The sequence below is a fragment of the Pelophylax lessonae genome, assembly GCF_965119305.1.
Source record: "Pelophylax lessonae genome assembly, chromosome: 5".
Taxonomy (NCBI): domain Eukaryota; kingdom Metazoa; phylum Chordata; class Amphibia; order Anura; family Ranidae; genus Pelophylax; species Pelophylax lessonae.
The window spans coordinates 20577958-20602632 of record NC_138772.1 but is presented as its reverse complement, the minus strand read 5'-3'; the positions used below and the strand labels follow the sequence as shown (position 1 = coordinate 20602632).

The 24675-nt window shown below is 44.0% G+C and overlaps 1 protein-coding gene across 1 annotated transcript in view; it reads left to right on the top strand.

Annotated features, from left to right (window-relative positions):
- Positions 1-23760, top strand: part of LOC309556413 (uncharacterized protein) — a gene marked incomplete at its 5' end in the record, with an annotated part of 208272 nt that extends 184512 nt beyond the window's left edge. Inside the window, one exon of the mRNA XM_082258879.1 lies at positions 23426-23760. Within this exon, the coding sequence (XP_082115005.1) occupies positions 23426-23594 (169 nt within the window). The 3' untranslated portion in view covers positions 23595-23760. The remainder of the gene's footprint in view (positions 1-23425) is intronic.
- Between the last annotated feature and the right edge of the window lie 915 nt (positions 23761-24675).

The following is a 24675-nucleotide window of genomic DNA, read 5'->3' as shown; positions in this document are numbered from 1 at the left end:
CCGTTCTTCAGGGGGACTGCCGAAACAGCCCCCACCGAGTACTAAGTGGGGCTCCCCCGAAGGGAGACCCCATGAGAGAGGGCAGACCAAGCCAAAAGGCCATATCCACCCCCTCCCAAGACTCAAGGTAGGGCCCGAGGACCCACACCCTACAAGTCGTGCAAGTGAAAAAAAGGTGATAGAAAGTGACAAACTACAAAGAAAAGGCACACACAAACAAAAAGGTGGGGGAGGGGAAGTGGAGAGGTGAATTAGTGCCCTTGTGAAAATACAAGGGCAGGCCTTCCGGCCGGAATAAAAATTCCTCTGGTCGAAGCCAAAAGGCCTTGCCCAAGAGGCAGGTGCTTAAAAAAGTGTGCGTAGGTGCAGTGACCATGATGCCGAAAAACTCAAGGCGAGCTGCCCCTCACCAGTGAGAATTAAGGCACCCCTGGGCTGCCACCCCAGGGGCACATACACTACGGGCTTTCTCTACCCCGGCCCAAAGGCCAGACCAAGTGTAGCCCTATCCTACCAGGAGGCATCAGAACATTGGACAGCTTAGGGAGAACCTACCTTCAACTGGGGACAAGCCTTTTGCAAGGCCAGATTCAACCCAGGAGGAAAGGCTCCCCCACCGCCACCGCCGTTCCTTACCAATCACATCCAGGAGCAGTACTAACTGGCCACGGAACCAATCCAGTTTTCTCGCTCCCTTCAAACTGGTAGGGGCGGACCCATTCAAATCAGGAAGGCATTGGAACCCTCCGGCTTTCTCTGGTTTGGCCTACTCCGGTCCTCCAGTTACGCCCAGAGCGCCCCGGTTAACTTCGGCCACCACCGATACTAACCTTCAGGTTCCATTCCAACACTGATAAGAACAGATACTACACTTGATCTTAGCCAAAAGGCCGAGAAGCGAGAAGTCTCTGCTGTTATCTACAATTTCATCCTCCAGTGAGGAAATTCGGCTTCCTGTATTTGCTGTTTATGCGTTTGCAGCTCTTTTTGTATCTGTTTAAGCTCCTGCATTATTGCTGTTTCCACTGTATGTTTGATTGTGGGTACCAGCAGTGCCGCTACTGCCTCTGCTAGCCGACCACAGGATGGGTCCTCTAATGGCGCTTTTCCACTGCATGGAACCGAACGGTTCGGCTCGATTTTGTGCTTTTCCACTGCTGGTACCGCATGGTATAGTGTCGGAACGGTTCGGTACGGTACGGTACGGCGGCGCTTTTCCACTGCATGGAACCGAACGGTACGGCTCTGAAAAAACAGTACCTACTCGATTGTGGTTCCAACAGGTACCATAACTGGTACCATATCCCACAATCCTTTGCATGCAGTCACTACTAGCCACTGATTGGTCAGAGAATCCCACCCACCCCGTTGTTATCCCACCCACTTAACTTTAGTACTACTTTAGTGGAAAAGCAAACCATACCGTACCGTACCGAACCGTTCCAACACTGTACCATGCGGTACCAGCAGTGGAAAAGCAAACTGGGACAAGCAGGGCCGAGTAGAGCCGAGCCGGTACTTGCAGTGGAAAAGTGCCATAAGGGGGTTTCAAGGATGTTAGACTGAGTATGAGTACTCCTTTTCACATGTTCTCTCTCCTCCTCCTGTGCCTTGGTAATAGATTGAATCCCATCTGCTATCTTAGACTCCTCCTCCGCGGAATAGGTTGTAGATGTAGAAATGACCATTTTAGGGACCCCCATCGGGCGGGTAGCAGATGCGGTGGATACAGTGGATATAGATGCGGTAGCATTCATAGAAGGTAAAGCTGAAGTGGCAGGCAGATTAATAGCTCCATCAGGTAACTTGCTTGTGTGGGATACCTCTGAGGTGATGTTACTCTGGGGGCGACCCCGCTCCACAAATTGGTCCATCTGCTACTACTGTACAGTCTCCAGCAGCCTCTGCTCTAGCAAGTCCGGAAGCTCCGATGTCAGCTGGTATCAACCGGTACCAGCCGGTATCAACCCCCTTGGTATGGGGACAGGTACAGACACAGACACAGCAGAGCGGTAAAGTGCAATTCAATGTAAGCTCAAGTGAGGTGCATCTCAGTATAGGCACAGGTGAGGTCAGGGCTGCTGGTAGAAATCGCGGGGCCCCGTACAGACTACCTGGCAGGGCCCCCCCAAGAAAATATTAAAGATATATTTAGCTAAAATGACAACAAAATCACTATTATCAGACACAAATATAACATAACTCACAAAATTCCTGCTAAATCTAAAAAAAAAAAACGATGTTAAATAAAAAAGAAAATGAGATGAGAAAAATATACAGGCTGGGCAGTTGGAGCTCCGGGATCAGAGAGACAGAGAGAGAGAGAAACAAAGTTACAAATAAACTCCTGAGCAGAGATAAGTGCTGGGAGGGGGCCCACAGAAGGGAGGGGGATTAGTGAGGGACGACTGTCTCTTTCTCAACAGATAAAAGCTGATAGCAGGGAGAGGGACAGATCAGATTCAGGTGCTGGAGGAAGATTTCTGTAATTGTAGTCCATTACTAATCCCCCTCTTTGTGTGGGCCCCCCTGTGTGCTCGGGCCCCCTACAAGAGGGCTGGTGGTCCCCCCCCCTATCAGCGGCCCTGGGTGAGGTACAATTCAATGTAAGCTCAGGTAATGGTGCAATTCAGTATAAGCACAGATAAGGTACAATTCAATATAAGCTCGGATAAGGTGAAGTTCAATATGAGCACAAATAAGGTGCAATTCGCTATAAGCTCAGGTAAGGTGCAGTTCCATATAGGCACAAATAATGTGCAATGAATATAAGCTAAAGTAAGGTGCAGCTCAATATGAGCACAGGTGGGGTGCAATTCGATATAAACTCAGATAAGATGCAATTCAATTTTAGGCTCAAGTAAGGTGCAGTTCAGTATAATCAGCAGAGATGTATAGTAACTAAGTAGAACTACTTCACTACTGTACTTAAGTACCGAAAGGCGGTATCTGTACTTTCCTAGAGTATAATTTTTTTCTCCTACTCCCACTTTTACTTCACTACATTTTTTCGATGATTTCAATACTTCTACTCCAATATTTTTTTTTTTTGTGCTGCATAGTTACAATTATAAAAATTACCACTGCCAGAACAGTAGATGGCAGGTTTCATGAAGCTCAAAACATGTGTATTATCAGCGCATACGAAAATAAATGCTACTGTATGTATAAATAAAAGCTGCATATGAAATAATAAAAAACAATATGATGTTCAAACTTTTGACTTCTTTCTTTAATAACTACATAACACAGTACTTGTACTTTTACTTTCAGTACTTGAGTAGCAATTTTTTTTCAAAACTACTGGTACTTTTACTTTCAGTACTTGAGTAGCAACATTTTAAAAAAAAAACTACTTGCAATACTTGAGTACAAAAAATGTTGAATACTTTAGTACTTCTACTCAAGTCACTTTTTGATTGAGCACTTCCACTTCTACTCAAGTATGGGTTTCGAGTACTTTATACAACTCTGATAATCAGTATAATCTCAGATAAGGTGCAGTTCAATATAGGCACAAATAAGGTGCAGTTCGCTCCAATACAAGTAAAGTGCAGTTCAATGTAAACTCAAATATGATGCTATTCAATATAAGCACAGTAGCAATACAGCAATATGGCAGAATGTCTCCGCTCTCACCCTTGCTCCAATTATCACAGCGGGTAGCAGTGTAAGCACAAGCACAGTAGTATGGTGCAGTGCAATCAGTGCCGTTAATGCAGTTAGTTTTAGTTCGGTATAGGCTGGAGCTCTATGGGAGTCTAGGGACTGTATATCAGGTTCTGTGCAGATTTCCAGTCTACAATACAGCTCTAAGCAGCTCTAGTATCGGCCGGCAGGGCCGCCATCAGGGGGGTACAGCCCATACACATGTAGGGGGCCCAGGCATCCTGAGGGGCCCCAAACAGGGTTGGGTTGCAACCTGTCCTCGCAATACCATTCAATTGTAAGCTCCACCGTTCCCTTGCAGGCTGGCACTATGTGGGGGGTTCTGCCACTCACTAGCCCTCACATACAGCTGTAGGCCCCGCCCTCCTCTGTTCTCCAGCTGTTCACTCTTGAACAGGAGGGGTGGCATTTACAAGAACCATTTATTTTCCTGGGATGGAGAAGATGGGACTGGGGGAGGATGAGGACATGGGATGAAGGAGGACATGCGACTGGAGGAGGATGATGTCATAGTAGGTTGGCCTTAGGGAATGTTGGCGGTTGGATCCATGGGAGGGGCTCAGGCCTAAAACTGTGTAAGGGGCCCCAAAATTTCTGATGGCTGCCCTGTCGGGCCGGTCTTTCCTCTGCTCCGCCCCCGCCCCGCTCCTTCTCTGCTCTCTCCACCGGACTGGCTATACAGACACAGGCACGGTGGTATAGTGTGATCGGTGGAGGCAGTCGGTTAAGGCAGTTGTAGGCAGGGTAAGCGGCAATTACGCTCCACTTTACCGGCACACTCACACCTCACAGGCAGGCAGATAGACTCGGTGGTATCCAACAGCTTTATCCCCGCTATGCCTCCAACTCAGGATGGCTCCGCACACGGATCGGCTTTACATGCAGGCTCACGCACGGGCGCTACAGGAACCTAGATCGCTCACTCCTCCCCCATGAGCGCCGGAACTGGAAGTCCTAAACTCTGTACATTTGTACACTTGGGTCAATTAGGAACAAAACTGTAGTATCATCTAATTTCGTAAATCTAATGTTACATTTTCCTTATCTTGATGGCAGTGCTTGGTATGTAACTTGACAGGATGGATTTCTGTTTCCTAAGAAAAAGCTTTTCGTAATAATTCCCTCCCCCCACCATGATAGCTGATCAGTATCTCTATTTCTTTCCTGGTTCCCAACCCTTAACGTGTAAATAGCAATCAGCTGTATAAATACACATTGGAGACTGGGGAAGTTTCAAAAACTGCCGGACTCAGTACAGGTAAGTACCTTCTTATATAATAATACCTGTGGGGGGTGGGGGATAATGGCAGCTGCTTAGGGTGCAAAGCACACAGGGCTTAAATTCATAAATGGAATTAAAGTGTATCCAATAATAAAACTGTTTTTGTTTTTTAAATAAGGATCTAGAAAGGAATAGTTAAAGCTACTTTTTTTTTGCTATCTCTGCCATAATCAAAAAGCGTATGTTAATTGGTTTGCGCAAAAGTTATAGCGTTTACAAACTATGGGACAAATTTTTGGACTTTTTATTTATATTTTTGTTTTTATTAGTAATGGCGGCGATCAGCGATTTTTAGCGGGACTGGGACATTGCGGCGGACAAATCTGACACTAAAGCCCCGTACACACGTAGCGATTGTCGGCCGAACGATCGGCCGTCTTTTGTCCAGTGCTGTCCTGTCGGTTGAAAAGTGCTAAAGACTGCACACGAATTTTGTCGGCCAACAACAGCCGACTGCAGAAGTGATGTCATGTTCTGGTTTACTTTCCGTGTGTTACATAGTTACATAGTTACATAGTTAGTGAGGTTGAAAAAAGACATCAGTCCATCCAGTTCAACCTATGATGTGTGTGTGTGTGTTTGCTTTTAACCGTACATTGTATACCCCTGTATGTTGTACATTGTATACCCCTGTATGTTGTACATTGTATACCCCTGTATGTTGTACATTGTATACCCCTGTATGTTGTACATTGTGTACCCCTGTGTGTTGTGGTCTCTAAGGTGCCCATCTAATAGTTTTTTGAAACTATCGATGCTCCCTGCTGATACAACTGCTTGTGGAAGAGAATTCCACATCCTTACCGCTCTTACAGTGAAGAACCCCTTACGCACTTTAAGGTTAAACCACCTTTCCTCAAGTTTTAGTGAGTGGCCACGTGTCTTATTGTATCTCTTTTCTCTGAATAGTTTGTTCCTTATGCTCGGGTCACCAGTACAGTATTTGTACATTGATATCATATGTGTTTTTTCTTCTCTGAGCATGCCCAGTCTTGCTCATCAGATTTTTGTCTGCCAAAATCTGTACTGACTGACGGAAAATCGGCCGTTGTGTTGACGGCCAACAAAAATTTTATAGCCTGCACACAAGATTTTATTCGGCAGAAAAGTCGGAGTCGGTTGTCGAAAGCATCATACTAACAAGCCGAAAATCGGCCGATCGGACGTTGGCCGAAAATTCACGGCCAACAATCGTTGCGTGTGTACGAGGCATTAGTGTGCCCTGAGGACCGGATTTGAGAAACACTGCCCTAGGTCAGTGATGGTGAACCTTGGCACCCCAGATGTTTTGGAACTACATTACCCATGATGTTCATGCCCTCTGCAGTGTAGTTGAGCATCATGGGAAATGTAGTTCCAAAACATCTGGGGTGCCAATCTTTGCCATCACTGCACTAGGTACACAGCTCCATACTTGACCTCCAGAAGATTTTACCCCCCCCCCCCCCCTTCATGACCACGCCATTTATTTATTCATTTTTTTTTTTTTGTTTTGGCACTATGTTACTTTAACCACTTTCCTACTGGCCACTTTTACCCCCTTCCTGCCCAGGTTAATTTTCAGCGCTGTCACACTTTGAATGACAATCGCACGGTCATGCAATACTGTACCCAAACAAATGGTTTATCATTTATTTGAGACAGATAGAGCTTTCTTTTGGTGGTATTTAATCACCACTGAGTTTTTATTATTTTTTGCTAAAAAAAAAATTGACAAAAAAAAGTCTCTCTTCTTTTCTGTTATAACGTTTTGTAAATCAGGAATTTTTCTCCTTCACTGATGTGCGCTGATAAGGCGACACTGATGGGCACTGATAGGCTGCACTGATGGGCACTAATAAGGTGGAACTGATGGGCAATGATGAGGTGGCACTGAAGGGTACTGATGAGGTGGCACTGATGAGAAGGCACTAATATGCAGCACTGATGGACACTGATAGGCGGCACTGATATGCAGCACTGATGGACACTGGTAGGCGGCACTGATATGCAGCACTGATGAGAAGACATTAATACGCGGCACTGATGGGCACTGGTAGGCGGCACTGATATGCAGCACTGATGGACACTGATAGGCGGCACTGATATGCAGCACTGATGAGAAGACACTAATACGCGGCACTGATGGGCACTGGTAAGCGGCACTGATATGCAGCACTGATGGGCACGGATGGGTGGCACTGATGGGCACAGAAAAGCAGCATTAACTGGGGTCACTGATGGGCACAGATTGGCATCACCGTTGGGCACTGATTGACATTACTGCTGGGCACTGTTGGGGCTGCACTGATCATTAGTGCACTGATTATCTGTGCAGATCTCCCCCGTGAGCAAATGCCGCTGATTGGCTCTCCTCTCTTTACACACTGTCAGCATGAGTAGAGGAATGCTGATAACTGGCATTCCCTAGTTTACATGTGATTGGACACAGCTAATCACATAGGTAAAGAGCCTCGTCATCGGCTCTTTACAGGGATTGGTGATGCGCCGTGTCCCAGGGACGCACCGCACCACCGATCGCCATGTCTGGGAAGACATCATATGACGTTGTCCCAGAATTAGAGAGCCACCGCCCGCCTGTCATTTGGCAATAAGCGAGCGTGGGGGCAGTTAACTGATATTTTGCGCGGTCACAGAACAATATACACAAACAAACTTTATATCATTTTTTTATCCCCACAAATAAAGCTTTCTTTTGGTGGTATTTGATCACTTCTGCGTTTTCTTTGCGCTACAAACAAAAAAAAAAGGCCGACAATTGTGAAAAGAAAAAACAATATTTTTTACTTTCTGCTATAAACCACAGCCAATAACAAAATGTTATAAAATATAATTTCTTCATTAATTTAGGCCAAAATGTATTCTGCTACATATTTAAAAAAAATCCCAATATGCGTATATTGATTGGTTTGCACAAATGTTATAGTGTCTACAAACTATTGGATGTATACTGTTATTTATCATTTTCTTTTTTTTTTTGGTATGCTAGTAATGGCAGCGATCAGTGACTTATAGCAGGACTGCGATATTGCGGCAGACAGTCAGACGCTAACTGACACTTTTGTGGGAACCAGTGACACAAATGCTAAAATTTTGCACTGTCACTGTACTAATGATACTGGCTGAGAAGGGGTCAACATCTAGGGCGGTGATGGCGAACCTTGGCACCCCAGATGTTTTGAAACTACATTTCCCATGACGTTCAACTACAATGCAGAGTGCATGATGGGAAATGTAGTTCCAAAACATCTGGGGTGCCAAGGTTCACCATCACTGATCTAGGGCGATTAACCACTTTACCACCGGAGGATTTTCCTGCTTTACGTCCAGGCCACTTTTTGCAACTTGGCACTGTGTGATTTTAACCACTTTAGCCCCGCTCACATTGAGGCTACTGCGGCAAAGTGCCGCGATCCCATCCAGCGACGTAGACCTACGTCGCTGGACTCCGCCCCTTGTGGGCGGCGCTCGCGCGCCGCCGGAGGCTCGCTCCCGCTGTGTTCATTCACAGCGGGAGTCGGGCCAGGGGAGGAGCAGCGGCGATTGTCGGGGATCGAGTCTGGAGATCCGCCCGCTGTGTGTAAACACAGCGGGCGGATCTCCATAGTGACAGGAACTGACAGATCGGAGTGTTCAGCATAGCTGGACATCCGATCTGTCCTTGTGTCACACAGTCACCTCCCCCCCTACACGTCAGTAAGCACCAGGCATACATTAACCCCTCCCTCTCCAATAAAATTAACCCCTTCCCTGCCAGTGTCATTTTTACAGTAACAGTGCATATTTATAGCACTGATTACTGTAGAAATGTCACTGGTACCCCCAAAAGTGTCAAAAATGTCAGTCAAGGGTCCGATCTGTCCACCGCAATGTCGCAGTCCCGCAAAAAAAATCGCAGATCACCGCCATTACGCGTTAAAAAAAAAAACACCAAAAATGACAGAAATCTTTCCCTTAGTTAGTAAACGCAATAACTTTTGCGCAAACCAATCAAAATACGCTTATTGCGATTTTTTTTTACTAAACATAGGTAGCAGAAAACAAATTTGCCAAAAATTTAAAAAAAAATTTGATTTTTACATTTTTTTGGGGGGGAATTTCATATAAAAAATGTGAAAAATATTGTTATTTTTTCAAAATAAACGCTCTTTTTTTGTTTATAGCGCAAAAAGTAAAAATCGCACAGGTGATCAAATACCACCAAAAGAAAGCTCTGTTTGTGGGAAAAAAAGGACGTAAATTTCGTTTGGGTACGGCGTCGCACGACCGCGCAATTGTCAGTTAAAGTCGCACAGCGCCGAATCGCAAAAAGTGGCCTGGACGGAAGACAGCAAAATCCTCCGGTGGTAAAGTGGTTAACTGACAATTGTGCGGTCATGCAACACTGTACCCAAAACGAAATTTGCGTCCTTTTTTCCCCACAAACAGAGCTTCCTTTTGGTGGTATTTGATCACCTCTGCACTTTTCATTTTTTGCGATATTAATAAAAAAAGAGCGAAAAGTTCGCGAAAAAATTGACATTTTCTACTTTGACGGTTAAAAAATATCCAATATATTAAATTTTTGTCATATATTTAGGCCAAACTGTATTTAGCTACATGTCTTTGACAAAAAAATCCTCAATGAGTGAATTTTTAACCGCTTTAAGACCGGAAGATTTTACCCCATTCCTGACCAGGCCATATTTTGCGATTCGGCACTGCGTTAATTTAACGGACAATTGTGCGGTCATGCAACGGTGTACCCGAATTCAATTTATGTCCTTTTTTTCCCCACAAATAGAGCTTTCTTTTGGTGGTATTTGATAACCTGTGCGATTTTTACTTTTTGAAAAAAAGAGCGACAATTTTGAAAAAAAAAAAACAATATTTTTCACATTCTGATATATAACATTCCCCAAAAAAAAAATTTAAAAATCAAAATTTTTTAACATTTTTAGGCCAATTTGTTTTCTGCTACATATTTTTGGTAAAAAAAAATCACAATAAGTGTATTTTGATTGCTTTGTGCAAAAGTTCACGTTTACGAACTACGGGAAAGATTTGTCATTTTTATTGTTTATTTTTTTTACTAGTAATGGACGGCGATCTGCGATTTTTTTTTTTTTGCGGGACTGCGATATTGCGGTGGACAGATCGGACCCCTAACTGACATTTTTGACACTTTTGGGGTTACCAGTGACATTACTACAGTAATCAGTGCTAAAAATATGCACTGTTATTGTAATAATGACACTGGCAGGGGAGGGGTTAACTTTATTGGTGATCAAGGGGTTAATGTGTGCCTCATGCTTACTGACGCGTGTGGGGGGAGGGGATTGTGTGACACAGACACAGATCGCAGGTTCAGCTATGCTGAATCCTGTAATCTGTGACTGTCTGTCACAGAGGAGATCCGCCCGCTTTGTTTACACAAGCGGGCGGATTTCCTCACTCGATCCCCGACGATCGGGGAAGAGCGGCGGTGATCACCGCCTCTCCTCCCCTGGCCTGACTCCAGCTGTGTCTGAATACAGGGGGCGTAGGTCTACGTCGCTGGACGATAACGAGCCACTTTGCCGCAGTACCAGCTCAGTGAGCGGTCGGCAAGTGGTTAAAGGGTTAAATGTGTGCCTAGCCAGTGTTTATGTGTGCACTGTGTGCTGCTTTTACTAAGGGATGTGCTTTGCAGGGAAACAAAAACTGCCACATCCCCACTGACAGGACAGAGCTCTATCCTGTGTTCCTCCTCGCCAGTCAGCTGGTGCCGGGGGTCATGCATTGGCCAGCACCCCCTGATCAGCTTGTGCTGTGTCTAATCACAGCACAGTCGGCACACCAGCGGCGCGCGCCCCCTACCTGGAGCTACCAGATTATGTACTAGGTACGTGATTCGGCACAGGAGAGCCATTCTGCCGATATATACTGTAACTATGTTATGCAGTCGGAAAGTTGATATAATAAAGGTCACAACTTATATATGACTGTGGGCCATATATACTGTATACACTATATTGTCAAAAGTATTGGGACACCTGCCTTTACACACACATGAACTTTAATGCCATCTTAGTCTTAGTTTGTAGGGTTCAATATTGAGTTGGCCCACCCTTTGCAGCTATAACAGCTTCATCTCTATCTATGTCTATCTGTGTCTATGGGAATGTTTGACCATTCTTTCAGAAGCGCATTTGTGAGGTCAGGCACTGATGTTGGACGAGAAGGCCTGGCTCGCAGTCTTCGCTCTAAATCATCCCAAAGGTGTTCTATCAGGTTGAGGTCGAGACTCTTAAGGTCCTTGCTTTGTGCAATGGTCCAACTCATTTGGTGGAGGGGGATTATGGTGTGGGGTTATTTTTCAGGGGTTGGGCTTGGCCCCTTAGTCCAGTGAAGGGAACCCTTAAAGCATCAGCATACCAAGATATTTTGGACAATTCCATGCTCCCAACTTTGTGGGAACAGTTTGGGGATGACCACTTCCTGTTCCAACATGACTGCTCACCAGTGCACAAAGCAAGATTCATAAAGACATGGATGAGAGAGTTTGGGGTGGAGGAACTTGACTGACCTCAACCCAAGAAAACACCTTTGGGATGAACTAGAGTGGAGACTGTGAGCCAGGCCTTCTCTCCAACATCAGTGCTTGACCTCACAAATGCGCTTCTGGAAGTATGGTCAAACATTCCCATAGACACACTCCTAAACCTTTTGGAAAGCCTTCCCAGAAGAGTTGAAGCTGTTATAGCTACAAAGGGTGGGCCAACTAAATATTGAACCCTATAGACTAAGACTGGGATGCCATTAAAGTTCATGTGTGTGTGTGAAAGCAGGCATCCCAATACTTTTGACAATATAGTGTACAGGGTACTGGCAGCCTTGGGCCTGGGGGCAAGTCCATTAATCCACCGAATCAGCTCACCATCTATGCCCACCTGGTTTTATAATGGATATTGATGTTATGAAGCAAGACAAATATGATACAACGTGGTAACATAATTTAATGTTAATAGCAACAAAGGAGGTTTAACAAAAATAATGCATCAATGCCGACTCACCAGTGGCCATCAGTGCAGCCTGATCAGTGCCCATCAATGCAGCCTGATCAGTGCCCATCAATGAAGCCTCCCCAGTGCCTATCAAGGCAGCCTCATCAGTGCCTATCAATGCAGTCTCATCAGTGCCTATCAATGCAGATGAGTGCCTATCAATGCAGCCTCAACAGTGCCCATCAATGCAGCCTCACTAGTGCCCATCAATGCAACATGATCAGTGCCCATTAATGCAACTTCAATAGTGCCTATCAATGCAGCCTCATCAGAGCCCATCAATGCAGCCTCACCAGTGCCCATTAGCTCAGCCCCATCAGTACAGCCTTATCAGTGCCCATCAGTGCAGCCTGATCAATGCCCATCAATGCAGCCTAACCAATGCTCGTCAATGCAGCCTCGCCAGTGCTCGTCAATGCAGCCTGATAAGTGCACATCAATGCAGATTTATCAGTGCCTATCAGCTCAGCCTCATCAGTGCCCATCAATGCAGTCTCATCAATGTCCATCAATGCAACCTGATCAGTGCCCATCAATGCAGCCTCACTAGTGCCCATTAATGACGCCTGATCAGTGCCCATGTATGCAGCCTGATCAGTGCCCATCAATGCAGGCTCACCAGTGCCCATCCAATGCAGCCTCATGAGTGCCCATCAATGCAGCCTCACGAGTGCCCATCAATGCAGCCTCACCAGTGCCCAACAATGCAGCCTGATAAGTTCCCATCAATGCAGCCTTACCAGTGCCCATTAATGCAGCCTCATTAGTGCCCATCAGCTCAGCCTCATCAGTGCTCATCAATGCAGCCTTACCAGTGCCCATCAATGCAGCCTCACCAGTGCCCATCAATGCAACCTCACCAGTTCCCATCAGCTTAGCCTCTTCAGTGCCCATCAGTGCAGCCTGATCAGTGCCCAATCAATGCAGTGTCACTAGTGCCCATCAATGCAGCCTGATTAGTGCCCATCATTGCAGCCTGATCAGAGCCCATCCAATGCAGCCTCACCAGTGCCCATTCAATGCAACCTAATTAGTGTCCATCCAATGCAGCCTCACCAGCGCCCATCCAATGTAGCCTGATTAGTGCCCATCCAATTCAGTTTTACCAGTGTCCATCCAATGCGGCCTGCAATGCAGAGAGAGGAGAGCCACTGGTCTACACAGAGCAGGGGATCTCCCGCTTAGCCAGTGTGGCCACTGTTATACGAAGTCCCACCTCCTGGACCGGCTCCTATGATAGATGTCACCAGTGTGCTGTCTATCATAGGAGCCCGTCCAGGAGCCAGGACTTCATATGACAGAGGCCGCCGGGTAAGAGGGTGATCCATCGCTCTGTGTCGAACAGCGGCGCTCGCCCCCCGACTCCTTCCCCTCCGAGGAAGCCCAGACTCATGGTAGTGGGCAGCGGCCATTGGCCCTTTTGAATATAAGTTAGGGCAGCCTGGGGGGGAATTTCCACCTTACCCCAGCCCGCCCCTGATAGTGTATATTGCATGTGTGTATTAAATGCCCAAAGTCTACTCATAGTACCCTTTATAACCCAAAGATAGTGTCTCCTCTGAGCTCCAGCCAGTTTGTCACAAACTAAACTAAAAAAAAAATAACGTTCAGTTTTTGTATATGCTTTATATTTAATTGTGTCATATATATATATAAAATAATACAAAATACAGATATGATCAAAATTTTTATTTTATTACTAGTAATATGTATTACCAATGACCAGACAGAGAAGAGATGATATTGAGGAGTAGATGCAGAATCACCTTTTTGTAACATATTATGGTAACTCACTCTCTGTGTTCTGATGTCTCCTCCAGAATGAAGACTCTGGTGGCTTTGCTTTTGCTGGGGTCATTGGGTCTGGCTTGGTGCTGCAACCCTAAACCTGGAGGTGAGAATAATATAAAGGTAAAACAAGTAAAAAAAAGTGCACTAGATGAGGAGGAGGATCTGAGTACACTCTAATGGCAGCAGCTAGTTGATAAAAAAAAAAAAAAAAAAAACTTTAAAAAAATATCCAATAAAAGTTAACCTAAAAACTAGACCAATTCCAATCGCATTATCAATATTCAAAATTCATACAAGTTCTATATATAACACAGCTAAAAAGTTGTAACAGTTGAGTGTCTACCAGGACGAGCATGAGTCTGGGTCTGATCATCTGTGCCACGCCGTATAAGAGGGTGGACGTCATGGCAGAAAAGGCCTCTTTAGTAAAAATCATACTAAAAGAAAAAAATATATAAATATACTGTACTAGTGGATAAAGTTACCTACTTATCCTTGCTTCCATTATAGGTGATACATATTGATTTTAACCATTTACGTGTGTGAATATTCTTGACAATAGAAAGTGTTTTCTGAATATAATGGCAGCTTGTTATTTGAGAAATGCAATATCACCACGGTTGGTTAAAATGTTAATAGTGAGACAAATATTACTTTGTGATTGTTATTTTCCTAAAGTACATACAGTATGTAGATTCATCTACCTTTGATTTTATTATTTTATTTTCCTTGTAAATTTCTAAACTGAAAATCTCAATAAAAAATAAATAAAAAAGTGATACTAAAGACACCCTGTTAAATTTCCATTGTCCCTTCTTTTTCTGTATGTGGATTCGGCACTGCGTTATTTTAACTGACAATTGCGCGGTCGCCCGATGCTGTACTCAAATAAAATTGATGTCCTTTTTTTTCCCACAAATAGAGCTTTCTTTTGGTGGTATTTGATCACCTGTGCATTTTTAATTTTTTACGCTATATACAAAAAAAGAACGACAATTCTGAAAAAAAAAAAAAAAAAACAATATTTTTCACATTCTGCTATATAACATTCCTAATAAAAAAAATTTTTTAAATCTAATTTTTTCATCATTTTAGGCCAATTTGTATTCTGCTACATATTTTTGGGACAAAAATCCCAGTAAGCGTAAAAATCCCAGTAACCGTATTTTGATTGGTTTGCGCAAAAGTTATCGCATCTACAAACTAGGGGAAAGATTTATGTCATTTTTATTTATTTTTAATTTTTTACTAGTAATGGCGGTGATCAGTGATTTTTAGCGGGACTGCGACATTGCAGCTGACAAATCAGACCCCTAACTGACATTTTTGGGGGGGACCAGTGACATTACTACAGTAATCAGTGCTAAAAATATGCACTGTTACTGTAATAATGACACTGGCATTCTCTCTCCACGGGGAGTGATCGCGGGTGCCCAGCAGCAATCGCGACCACCAGCCCCATGAGTCCGCTTCCCCACTGGCTTATGGGGGCGCAAATGTGCCTTCTTAGGCACGCGGTCCCGCGAACCGCCGTACAGGTACAGCGGTTCACACAGCCGGGCCAGCCTGCCGCAGTATATCTGCGGTCAGCAAAAAGTTAACAAAATAAAATAAGAAAGTACTTTTCCTAATCGATATAGAGCTGTCACATGACCCCAGATCTCTCCCAGCCTGTCTATAGGGAAACATAAGCAGGAGGAGCTTCTAGTCCTCTGCTGCTGGTCACATGTTCAAAATAAAAATAACGCCTTTGGAATACAGAGTAAAAGGAAATAATAAATATCAATAAACTGTTTTAAATTGTCATATAAATATATATTTGAAATCATTTTTTTTTTTTGGCAATAACATGGTGTGGGTGGATATCTTCCAGTCATAGGCTGTCACACGCCTTTGGCCTGTGTCTTAGAATAACAGGGAGGTGAAGCCTCCATTATTCTACTGTTCATGTAATATTCCACCCCCATTGTGTTTAGCTGGTTAGTAGGCATGGAGGAGGAGGGAGGGAGTGGGCTGTCATTAACCAGGTCCATAAAGACATGGATGAGTGAGTTTGGGGTGGAGGAACTTGACTGTCCTGCACAGAGTCCTAACCTTATCCCGATAGAACACCTTTGGGATGAATTAGAGCGGAGACTGCGAGCCAAGCCTTCTCGTCCAACAACAGTGCCTGACCTCACAAATGGTCTTCTGGAAGAATGGTCAGACATTCCCATAGACACACTCCTAAACTTTGTGGACAGCCTTCCCAGAAGAGTTGAAGCTGTTAAAGCTGCAAAGGGTGGGCCAACTCAATTTTGACTAAGACTGGGACGTCATTAAAGTTCATATGTGTGTGTAAAGCCGGGCGTCCCAATACTTTTGATAATATAGTGTATGCCAGTTAGTAATGCAAGAGGAGACTGAAGGAGTGAGGTGAGGAGTAGAGAGATAGATTTGAGTGTCATTGGCGTAGAGATGGTATTGGAAGCCATGGGAGCTTATCAAGTGACTAAGGGAGGAGGTGTAGATAGAGAAGAGAAGGGGTCCAAGAAGAGAGCCCTGGGAAACACCTACAGAGAGAGAAAGTGTAGAGGAGGAGGCAGAGTTATAGGTAATACTGAAGGAGTGCTGTTATAGATAGTAGGAGAACCAGGATAGAGCAGATTAAATGGAGGTATAATAAAACTTTAGGCTATAATTTTATTATTATTGTTAATATTATTATTGGTTATATTAACAACATTGCAGAATGACAAAAGCACATAATTGCATTATACAATGTGCCAGTCAAAATATTGACACCAGTTATTGTCTTGGCGAAAGCCACTTTACAACAATGGAAAAACATTGTATAAGATGTATAGTTATTGAGTGTGCTTTGTTTTTCTCTCTACAGCCACAAATATCGCCCTAAGCGGGGAAGCCTTGCAGAGTTCTATTTACGAGATCCATACACCTATACCTCTTGCTGACAAGGCCATTGATGGTGTGAAAGATACGAACATGTATCATGGCTTCTGTTCCCACACAGATCTAGACCCGTCACCCTGGTGGAGGCTAGACATGAAACAGAAGTACAAAGTAAATACCGTTGTAGTCACTGGCCGGTCGGACTGCTGTATGGAACGGATGATAGATCTTGAGGTCCGAATTGGAAATTCTCCATACAATAGCAACCCAGTGTGAGTACCACGGGGCCAGGACACTGTAGGGATCCATGTTGATGGTCTCTTGGTTTGTGTCATAGATGACTTGAGACACTTCTGAGATCAGATTTCATTGATGGGTACATTTCACTGCAGTTGACCTTCTTCTTATCCGCATGTGACCTGCTTCAAGTGAATTTTAAATTCTCATAGATTTGTACAGTAATATAAAACCTGTCTGATGTGAAGAAAAGCTCGATGACACCAGCCCCAAATGGAATAGGCTCTTAGCACCACCCTAAACCCAAATTAGAGACATTATTGCATTACTGGATTATTCACAGGGCAAACTTTAAAATCAAGCACATTTTTAACCACTCTACGACCGCTCACAGTAATACTACTGCGGCAGAGTGGTTCGTTATCGTCCAGCCACGTAGTATTAACGTGATTGGACACTCCCCCTTCTGGGCGGCGCTTGCGCGCCGCCGGAGGCTCGCTCCCGCTGTTTTCATTCACAGCGGGAGTCGGGCCAGGGGAGGAGCAGCGGCGATCGCCGCTGCTCTTACCCGATCGTCGGGGATCGAGTCTGGAGATCCGCCCGCTGTGTGTAAACACAGCGGGCGGATCTCCATAGTGACAGGGAGTGACAGATCGGACTGTTCAGCATAGCTGGACATCCGATCTGTCCATGTCTCACACAGTCACCTCCCCCCCTACACGTCAGTAAGCACCAGGCATACATTAACCCCTCCCTCTCCAAAAAAATTAACCCCTTCCCTGCCAGTGTCATTTTTACAGTAACAGTGCATATTTATAGCACTGATTACTGCAGTAATGTCACTGGTACCCCCAAAAGTGTCAAAAATGTCAGTCAGGGGTCCGGTCTGTCCGCCGCAATGTCGCAGTTCCGCAAAAAAAATCGCAGATCGCCGCCATTACGCGTTAAAAAAAAAAACACCAAAAATGACAGAAATCTTTCCCTTTGTTAGTAAACGCAATAACTTTTGCGCAAACCAATCAAAATACGCTTATTGCGATTTTTTTTACCAAACATATGTAGCATAAAACAAATTGGCCAAAAATTTTTTAAAAAATTGGTTTTTACATCTTTTTTGGGGGGAATTTCATATAAAAAAATGTTAAAAATATTGTTATTTTTTCAAAATAAACGCTCTTTTTTTGTTTATAGCGCAAAAAGTAAAAATCGCACAGGTGATCAAATACCACCAAAAGAAAGCTCTGTTTGTGGGAAAAAAAGGACGTAAATTTCGTTTGGGTACGGCGTCGCACGACCGCGCAATTGTCAGTTGAAGTCGCACAGCGCCGAATCGCAAAAAGTGGCCTGGACGGAAGACAGCAAAATCCTCCGGTGGTAAAGTGGTTAAATATAGTGTTAGACTTGGGTACTTTGGCCCAGGGCTGCTGATAAGCCAGTACAGCCAGCCCTCCTTTGCTGGGCCCAGGCCCCATCAGTTCAAAAGTGGGGCTTAGACACCTGCTAAGCAAGAGGCTGTACTGTCTTATTGCACTTATCCTCTTCTGTCTCCCACTGCAGCAATGCCAGCTTCTCCTCCTCTCCCTCCTTCCTGAACAGCAAGGGTATTGGTTCTAGCACTTGCGCCCCTTCCACCTGTTGTCCGGGTCCCCCTGTGTGCCCCTTTCCCCCTCAGCAGTGCCGCCTTCCCTTCTCTCCCAGAACAGCTGCTGCGAGCACACCGGAGGATGTAATTATCTGACCCTTTCCTTTCTTGAATAAACACAATGAGCAATCGGTACCAATCACTCCATTATCCATTGTTCACTGAAGCATAGTAAAGTATGCCTCAGTTTGTGAATGAGCAGGAAGCTTCGTAGAAATTCCTGTTCATTCATCTGTGCATTGCATCTGTACATTACAGATGCCCTAGAAATAAATCTATGTCCTCAGTCACTTTTGGCCGGGGGGGGGGTCCCTGTCAGGTAGGCTGTATGGGGCCCTGTGATTGCTATCAGCAGCCCTGCTTGGGCCAAGTGGCTTAGTATAGGAGGGGCCACAGGGGTGGTTGCCCTAAGTGCAAAATTCTTAGGGGAGCAAAATCATACCTCCCAACTGTCCTGGATTTCGCGAGACTGCCCCGGGATTTCAACAAAATCCCACCATCTGCAGGACTGAACCCAATGTCGGAATAAGACAGGGCACTTACCGAACATCCCCTGTGAGGTGCACCAAATCAAGCTCAGCGAAAGTAAGTGAAGCAGCTGGCACATCAATCAATATAAATTGTACAGCAAAAATAAATAAAAAAGTGCAGCGCTAATCCAATAATGGTCAACAGTTTGCACAAATCTTGATATGCATACGTCCAAATAGATAACTGCAGAAACAAGTGATAGTCCCAAGGTGATGAATTAAATCTTCAACACTTCATCAGATAGTTCTTCATAAATAGTAACACAGTGATCCGCCATCTTATATTCAATAAAATACGCTTACCAAAGCGAATTGAATATTTCTACCAGAGAAAAGAGTCACACTTCGCTTTTGTATCCATATGGTCCCCATTTGGGATAATGTGTATCTCTTCTGGGTCTGATTATACTCCCATGGAAGCCTCATCTTTCACCGAGTAATACTCAACATAAAATCAAGGAGAGAGCCAGAAGAGCCACAAAGTGTGAATCCGCAACTAAAAGTTTATTTAAAATACATTAAACTACTCACAATGTTAAAATGTGCAAGCACTTAACCGACAAAAGCTCCTTGCCCCGGATGACGTCAGATGTGACGAAACGAATAGGGCAGAGCTAAGGCTAGTAAAGTCATCAGGCACCTTGATTCCAGGAAGCGGCCGTTTGAGTCTTGGGACTGGCTTCTGATCTCTAGCACTGCAATCTCCCCCCTCTGCAGCAGCCGGCGTTTCTCCAAGCTGGCTGCCCTAAACAATAATACATGTCAGATCTGTAGATAAAGTGCGTACCTCAAAAGGGTATAATATTAAATATGTAGGGGTACCGTCATTCTCAAGCTAGTAATGTTTAAAGGGAGCCCAGGGATGCCCCTGTCTTGCCTTTGGCAAAAAAGGGTAAATGGAATATCTCGGTACCCAGCAAATGACAATTATTTTTATAAAATTATAACATTTTATTTATAGAAAATTCATAAAAAAGCAGGATACATATCCATATATATGAATAAAACAATAGTTACAGAAATGCATTTTTTCTGAATGTTGATGGTGATATGGTGTACCCAAGGGATATTGGGGCCACAAGATGTAGTTAATCTTGATGTATGTTCCTCTACATGTTTCGCGGTAAGGGCCGCTTCTTCAGGAGGAATTAATTACTATTATCTAAAAAACAAGGAGTCGTGGTAATAATCTTATGTAGGATTAAACATTTGATGAAAAATACATAAAGAGAACAGAAACAGGGGATTTTTTTGGTCATTATATTGCTCACCAAGGATTACCAGCAGCAACCCTTAGTGACAGCAACAGCAGGGGTACTCCCCCCCACGGCCGACACGGGGGGCAGTCACAAGCGCACAGATCTATATAAATCATGCAAGATAAATCGTAATCTAATTCCACATAGTACTATGGGGATAAAAAGTTGGAGAGAAAAACAAGAAGAAACAGACGAAAGGAGAGAAAAAGGGGGGAGGCGTAGAGGTAAAAGGGAAGGATAATACAAGTTAAGATGGGAAAGACAAGGGAAACCAGGGAAAAATCAGAAGGAATAAAGAAATAAAAGGGGGAAGGGAAGAGGAAACTAGGAGTTGGGAAAGAAAAAGGAAGGGAAAGGTATAAAAAGAGGGGGATTAAAGAAGAAGCAAGATAAGTGTGTATGAGGAAAACAGAAAAGGGAAGAGGAAGGGGGGGGGAGGAGGGAAAGGGAAAATAAAAAGGGGGGGGATGGAGAAAGAAAAAAGAAAACAAGGAAGAGAGAATAAGAAAGGTTACAAGGAAATACAAGTGTAATGAAAAGAACTAACCTAACTTACTCCAAGATCACAAATACAATGACCTGGGGGGAGGCTAGGAGGCTTGGATCATAGTCCCTGAAAAAAACCCACCAATCCCAGTGGGTATCTAGAATATTTTTTATAGTTAAATGATATCACACTGTTCATAACCCCATAGTTAGGATGTCTCAGCTGTGTTGGGGCCCTTACAAGATATAAAGGTATATATAAAGATATATATGTTATATTTTTTATAAAAATAATTGTAATTTCCTGGGTACCGAGATGGTCCATTTCCCTTTTTTGCCAGGGGAATGACAGGGGCAGCTAGACTCCTCCTAGGCTCTGGGGGAAGCTAGACTCATCCTAGGCTCTGGGGGAAGCTGGACTCATCCTAGGCTCTGGGGCAGCTAGACTTCTCCTAGGCTTTGTGGAAGCTAGACTCATCCTAGGCTCTGGGGGAAGCTAGACTCATCCTAGGCTCTGGGGAAAGCTAGACTCCTCCTAGGCTCTGTGGGAAGCTAGACTCCTCCTAGGCTCTGTGGGAAGCTAGACTCATCCTAGGCTCTGGGGGAAGCTACACTCCTCCTAGGCTCTGGGGGAAGCTACACTCCTCCTAGGCTCTGGGGGAAGCTAGACTCCTCCTAGGCTCTGGGGGAAGCTAGATTCATCCTAGGCTCTGGGGAAGCTAGACTCCTCCTAGGCTCTGGGGGAATCTAGACTCCTCCTAGGCTCTGGGGGAAGCTAGACTCCTCCTAGGCTCTGGGGGAAGCTAGACTCCTCCTAGGCTCTGGGGAAGCTAGACTCCTCCTAGGCTCTGGGGGAAGCTAGACTCCTCCTAGGCTCTGGGGGAAGCTAGACTCCTCCTAGGCTCTGGGGGAAGCTAGACTCCTCCTAGGCTCTGGGGGAAGCTAGACTCCTCCTAGGCTCTGGGGAAGCTAGACTCCTCCTAGGCTCTGGGGGAAGCTAGACTCCTCCTAGGCTCTGATATGTATTTTGCACAAGAGGAGGAGGAGGATCTGACAGCTCAATCTCCCTGTATTGAGCCATGCAAATCTGAGGTCTGTGTCAGGGGTTTAGGAGGGAAAATTGCACTGGGGGCCATAAGACCTGGAAGAGGTGGGGCGGCAGAGGGATGCAGTGAAGCAAGATTTGTGCTGGGAGTGGATTTATACAGGTGGGGGGGGGGGGGGTTAGTAAGGGGATTTGTGCTGCGGGGAAATCACCTGGGAGGGGAAATGATTTGTGCTAGAAGGAGGAGATAAGTTTGAAAGGAGGAGGGGGATTTGTGCTAGAAGAGGGTACTTGGAGGGGGGATAATTTGCGCTAAAAGGGGGGAGGAAATATGCTGGGAAGGGGATTTGGGAGGTGGGAGGGGTTGTAGGTTTGTGGTGGAAGGAGTAGAGGACTTTAAGGTACGTATCATATAGTGTGTGTATATATACTGTATGTGTATATATATATATATATATATATATATATATATATATATATATATATATATATATATATATATGTATATAGTATATTCTAGTGGAAGGGATCTAAATGACATATGCATTCACTGTGCATGCAACAAATGTCCACATCATTGAACGACGATGAGATTTCATATTTTTGCAAACCTGTGAAAATCCTAACGTCGTGCTATTTTGAGCTCTCATCAACCCAATTTAGCCTTATCTTAAAGTAAAACTGAAGGCACATTTTTTTTTTTTTTTTCATTTTGGATAGAGTAAGGGAGAATTAAAGTATAACGCCTGTCAGTTTTTTTCCATCTGGGGAGAATTCCTTTTACTTCCTGTTCCATAACCAAAACAGGAAGTGGGAGGAAATCCTTCTAAAGTGAAGGAATCTCTGGTTGGCTCTGGAACCTAAGGGAAATTAGGAAAAAAATAGCAGGATAATCAAGTGGCTACTAGGTTTGGATTAACAGTAATACTAATTCAGTTTCTCAGAAACCAGTCTGCTAATCTCTATTGCCAAGTTATTGTACACTTTTTGTGCTTTATTATTGCTAACTTCACCTTCTCCAGATAACAACCTATGCACTCTATGGGCCCAAGAAGATATAAAAGGTGTGCAGCTTTGTAAAATGTTCAATAATTTTATTGTCATACCTGTAGGCCATTTGGGTTCCCCCAGAAGCCTAGCCAAACAAGTCCCAGTTAGCAGCCACCATACCCTATCTCAGTGATGGCGAACCTTGGCACCCCAGATGTTTTAGAACTACATTTCCCATGATGCTCATGCAATCTGCATTGTAGTTAAGCATCATGGGAAATGTAGTTTACAAACATCTGGGGTGCCAAGGTTCGCCATCATTGCATCTTGTAGCTAGAACATGAAAACCATTGGAAACTCACCTCCAGCATTACAGGAGGGTAAACCAATGGTTTTTATGTCCTAATGTCACTGCAGGGTGCAGGAATGTATTTGTCAGGCTTCTGGAGAAACCCAAATGGCCTACAGGTATGACAATAAATTTAATGAATATTTAGGACCCCTTTTGTAAACCTCCCCCAAGTGAATAAGTTGTATTTTCTGTATCACTGTGTTGGTCCTTGTTTGTCCTCCACAGGTGTGGTAAGATGTCTAACATTTCTGATTCTACAACAACGTTCTGCTGTAATGGAATGGAGGGTCAATACGTCAGTGTGGTGATCCCAGGGCGCAGGGAATACCTGCATCTGTGCGAGGTGGAGGTCTACGGTGACCCCGTGATTCAGGAGAATAAGGTCTGCTGGTAAACCTCAGAGGACCATGACAGCAGGAATACTAAAGTTCATCATCAAATTTCATGTCCAGAAAAACTGCCTCATCTACTTGGCTGGAGGAGGACTATTTTCCACTCTACACCTTGTAATCCTGATTTAAGAAACTCTTTACAAACATCTCTCAAGAATTTTATTAAAATTTTACATAAAAATAATGTAAGTCTTTTTTTAAATGTTTTCACCAAATAGTCAACCAACTCATACCCAGGAGTCACCTATTTTTCCAGTAGGATCCAATTAAAAAAAATGTGTGAATTGTGGGTGAAAGTTGTATGATTCTTGTGGGAAAACCATTATGAATAGATCCCTTAAAGTGTCATCTAGTTGTTGATGGAGAGTAGAGGAGTTGGAACCACTGTCATCTGTGTCCTTGCTGGGGAGATTTGCTTTCTATATTTGTCCTGGTGACTACAATCAGAAAGTGATGAGAAAATACAAAATGTAATTTGTCATCAGAATATAAATATAGGTGATTCTTTAAACTTTTCTTGGTGTCCAACCTGTGAACTGAGGTCTCCACTTGGCCCTTTGGTAGGTATTGTGTGGTCCTTGTGTCCCCAGTAGACAGTATCCTGTGTTTTCCTTACCTAAGTGCCTACTCAAGCCAATAAAGTTTCTTTCACGCTATCTTATATAGTTTGTGCTGTCCATCCCTGTTTTCTTTTTATGTATTTTTTTTTTCTTCTGGTCTTTTATAATGGATCTTGTACTTATCTTGAAATAATAAATGTTGAAACAAAAAAATTACTGCGCTAACTAATGAGTGAAAAGAGCAGCTGACACCAATCACTAGACAAAAATAGTGACCAATAAACCAACAAAATAGAAAAAATGTGCAGCGCTAATCATGAAAATGTATAAACAAATAATACATGAGAGTCCAAACATAAAAGTCCATCAAAAAAATCCCGAGTGGATGATTATGATGATATAAATCCAAAAAAGAAGAATATAGTGATCTTAATGTGTAGCAAATCCCAACACCAGTGAAGATAAAGTGAATTGCGCTCACCAGATGGATGAGACCCAGATACCATATAGCATAAGGGTCAAA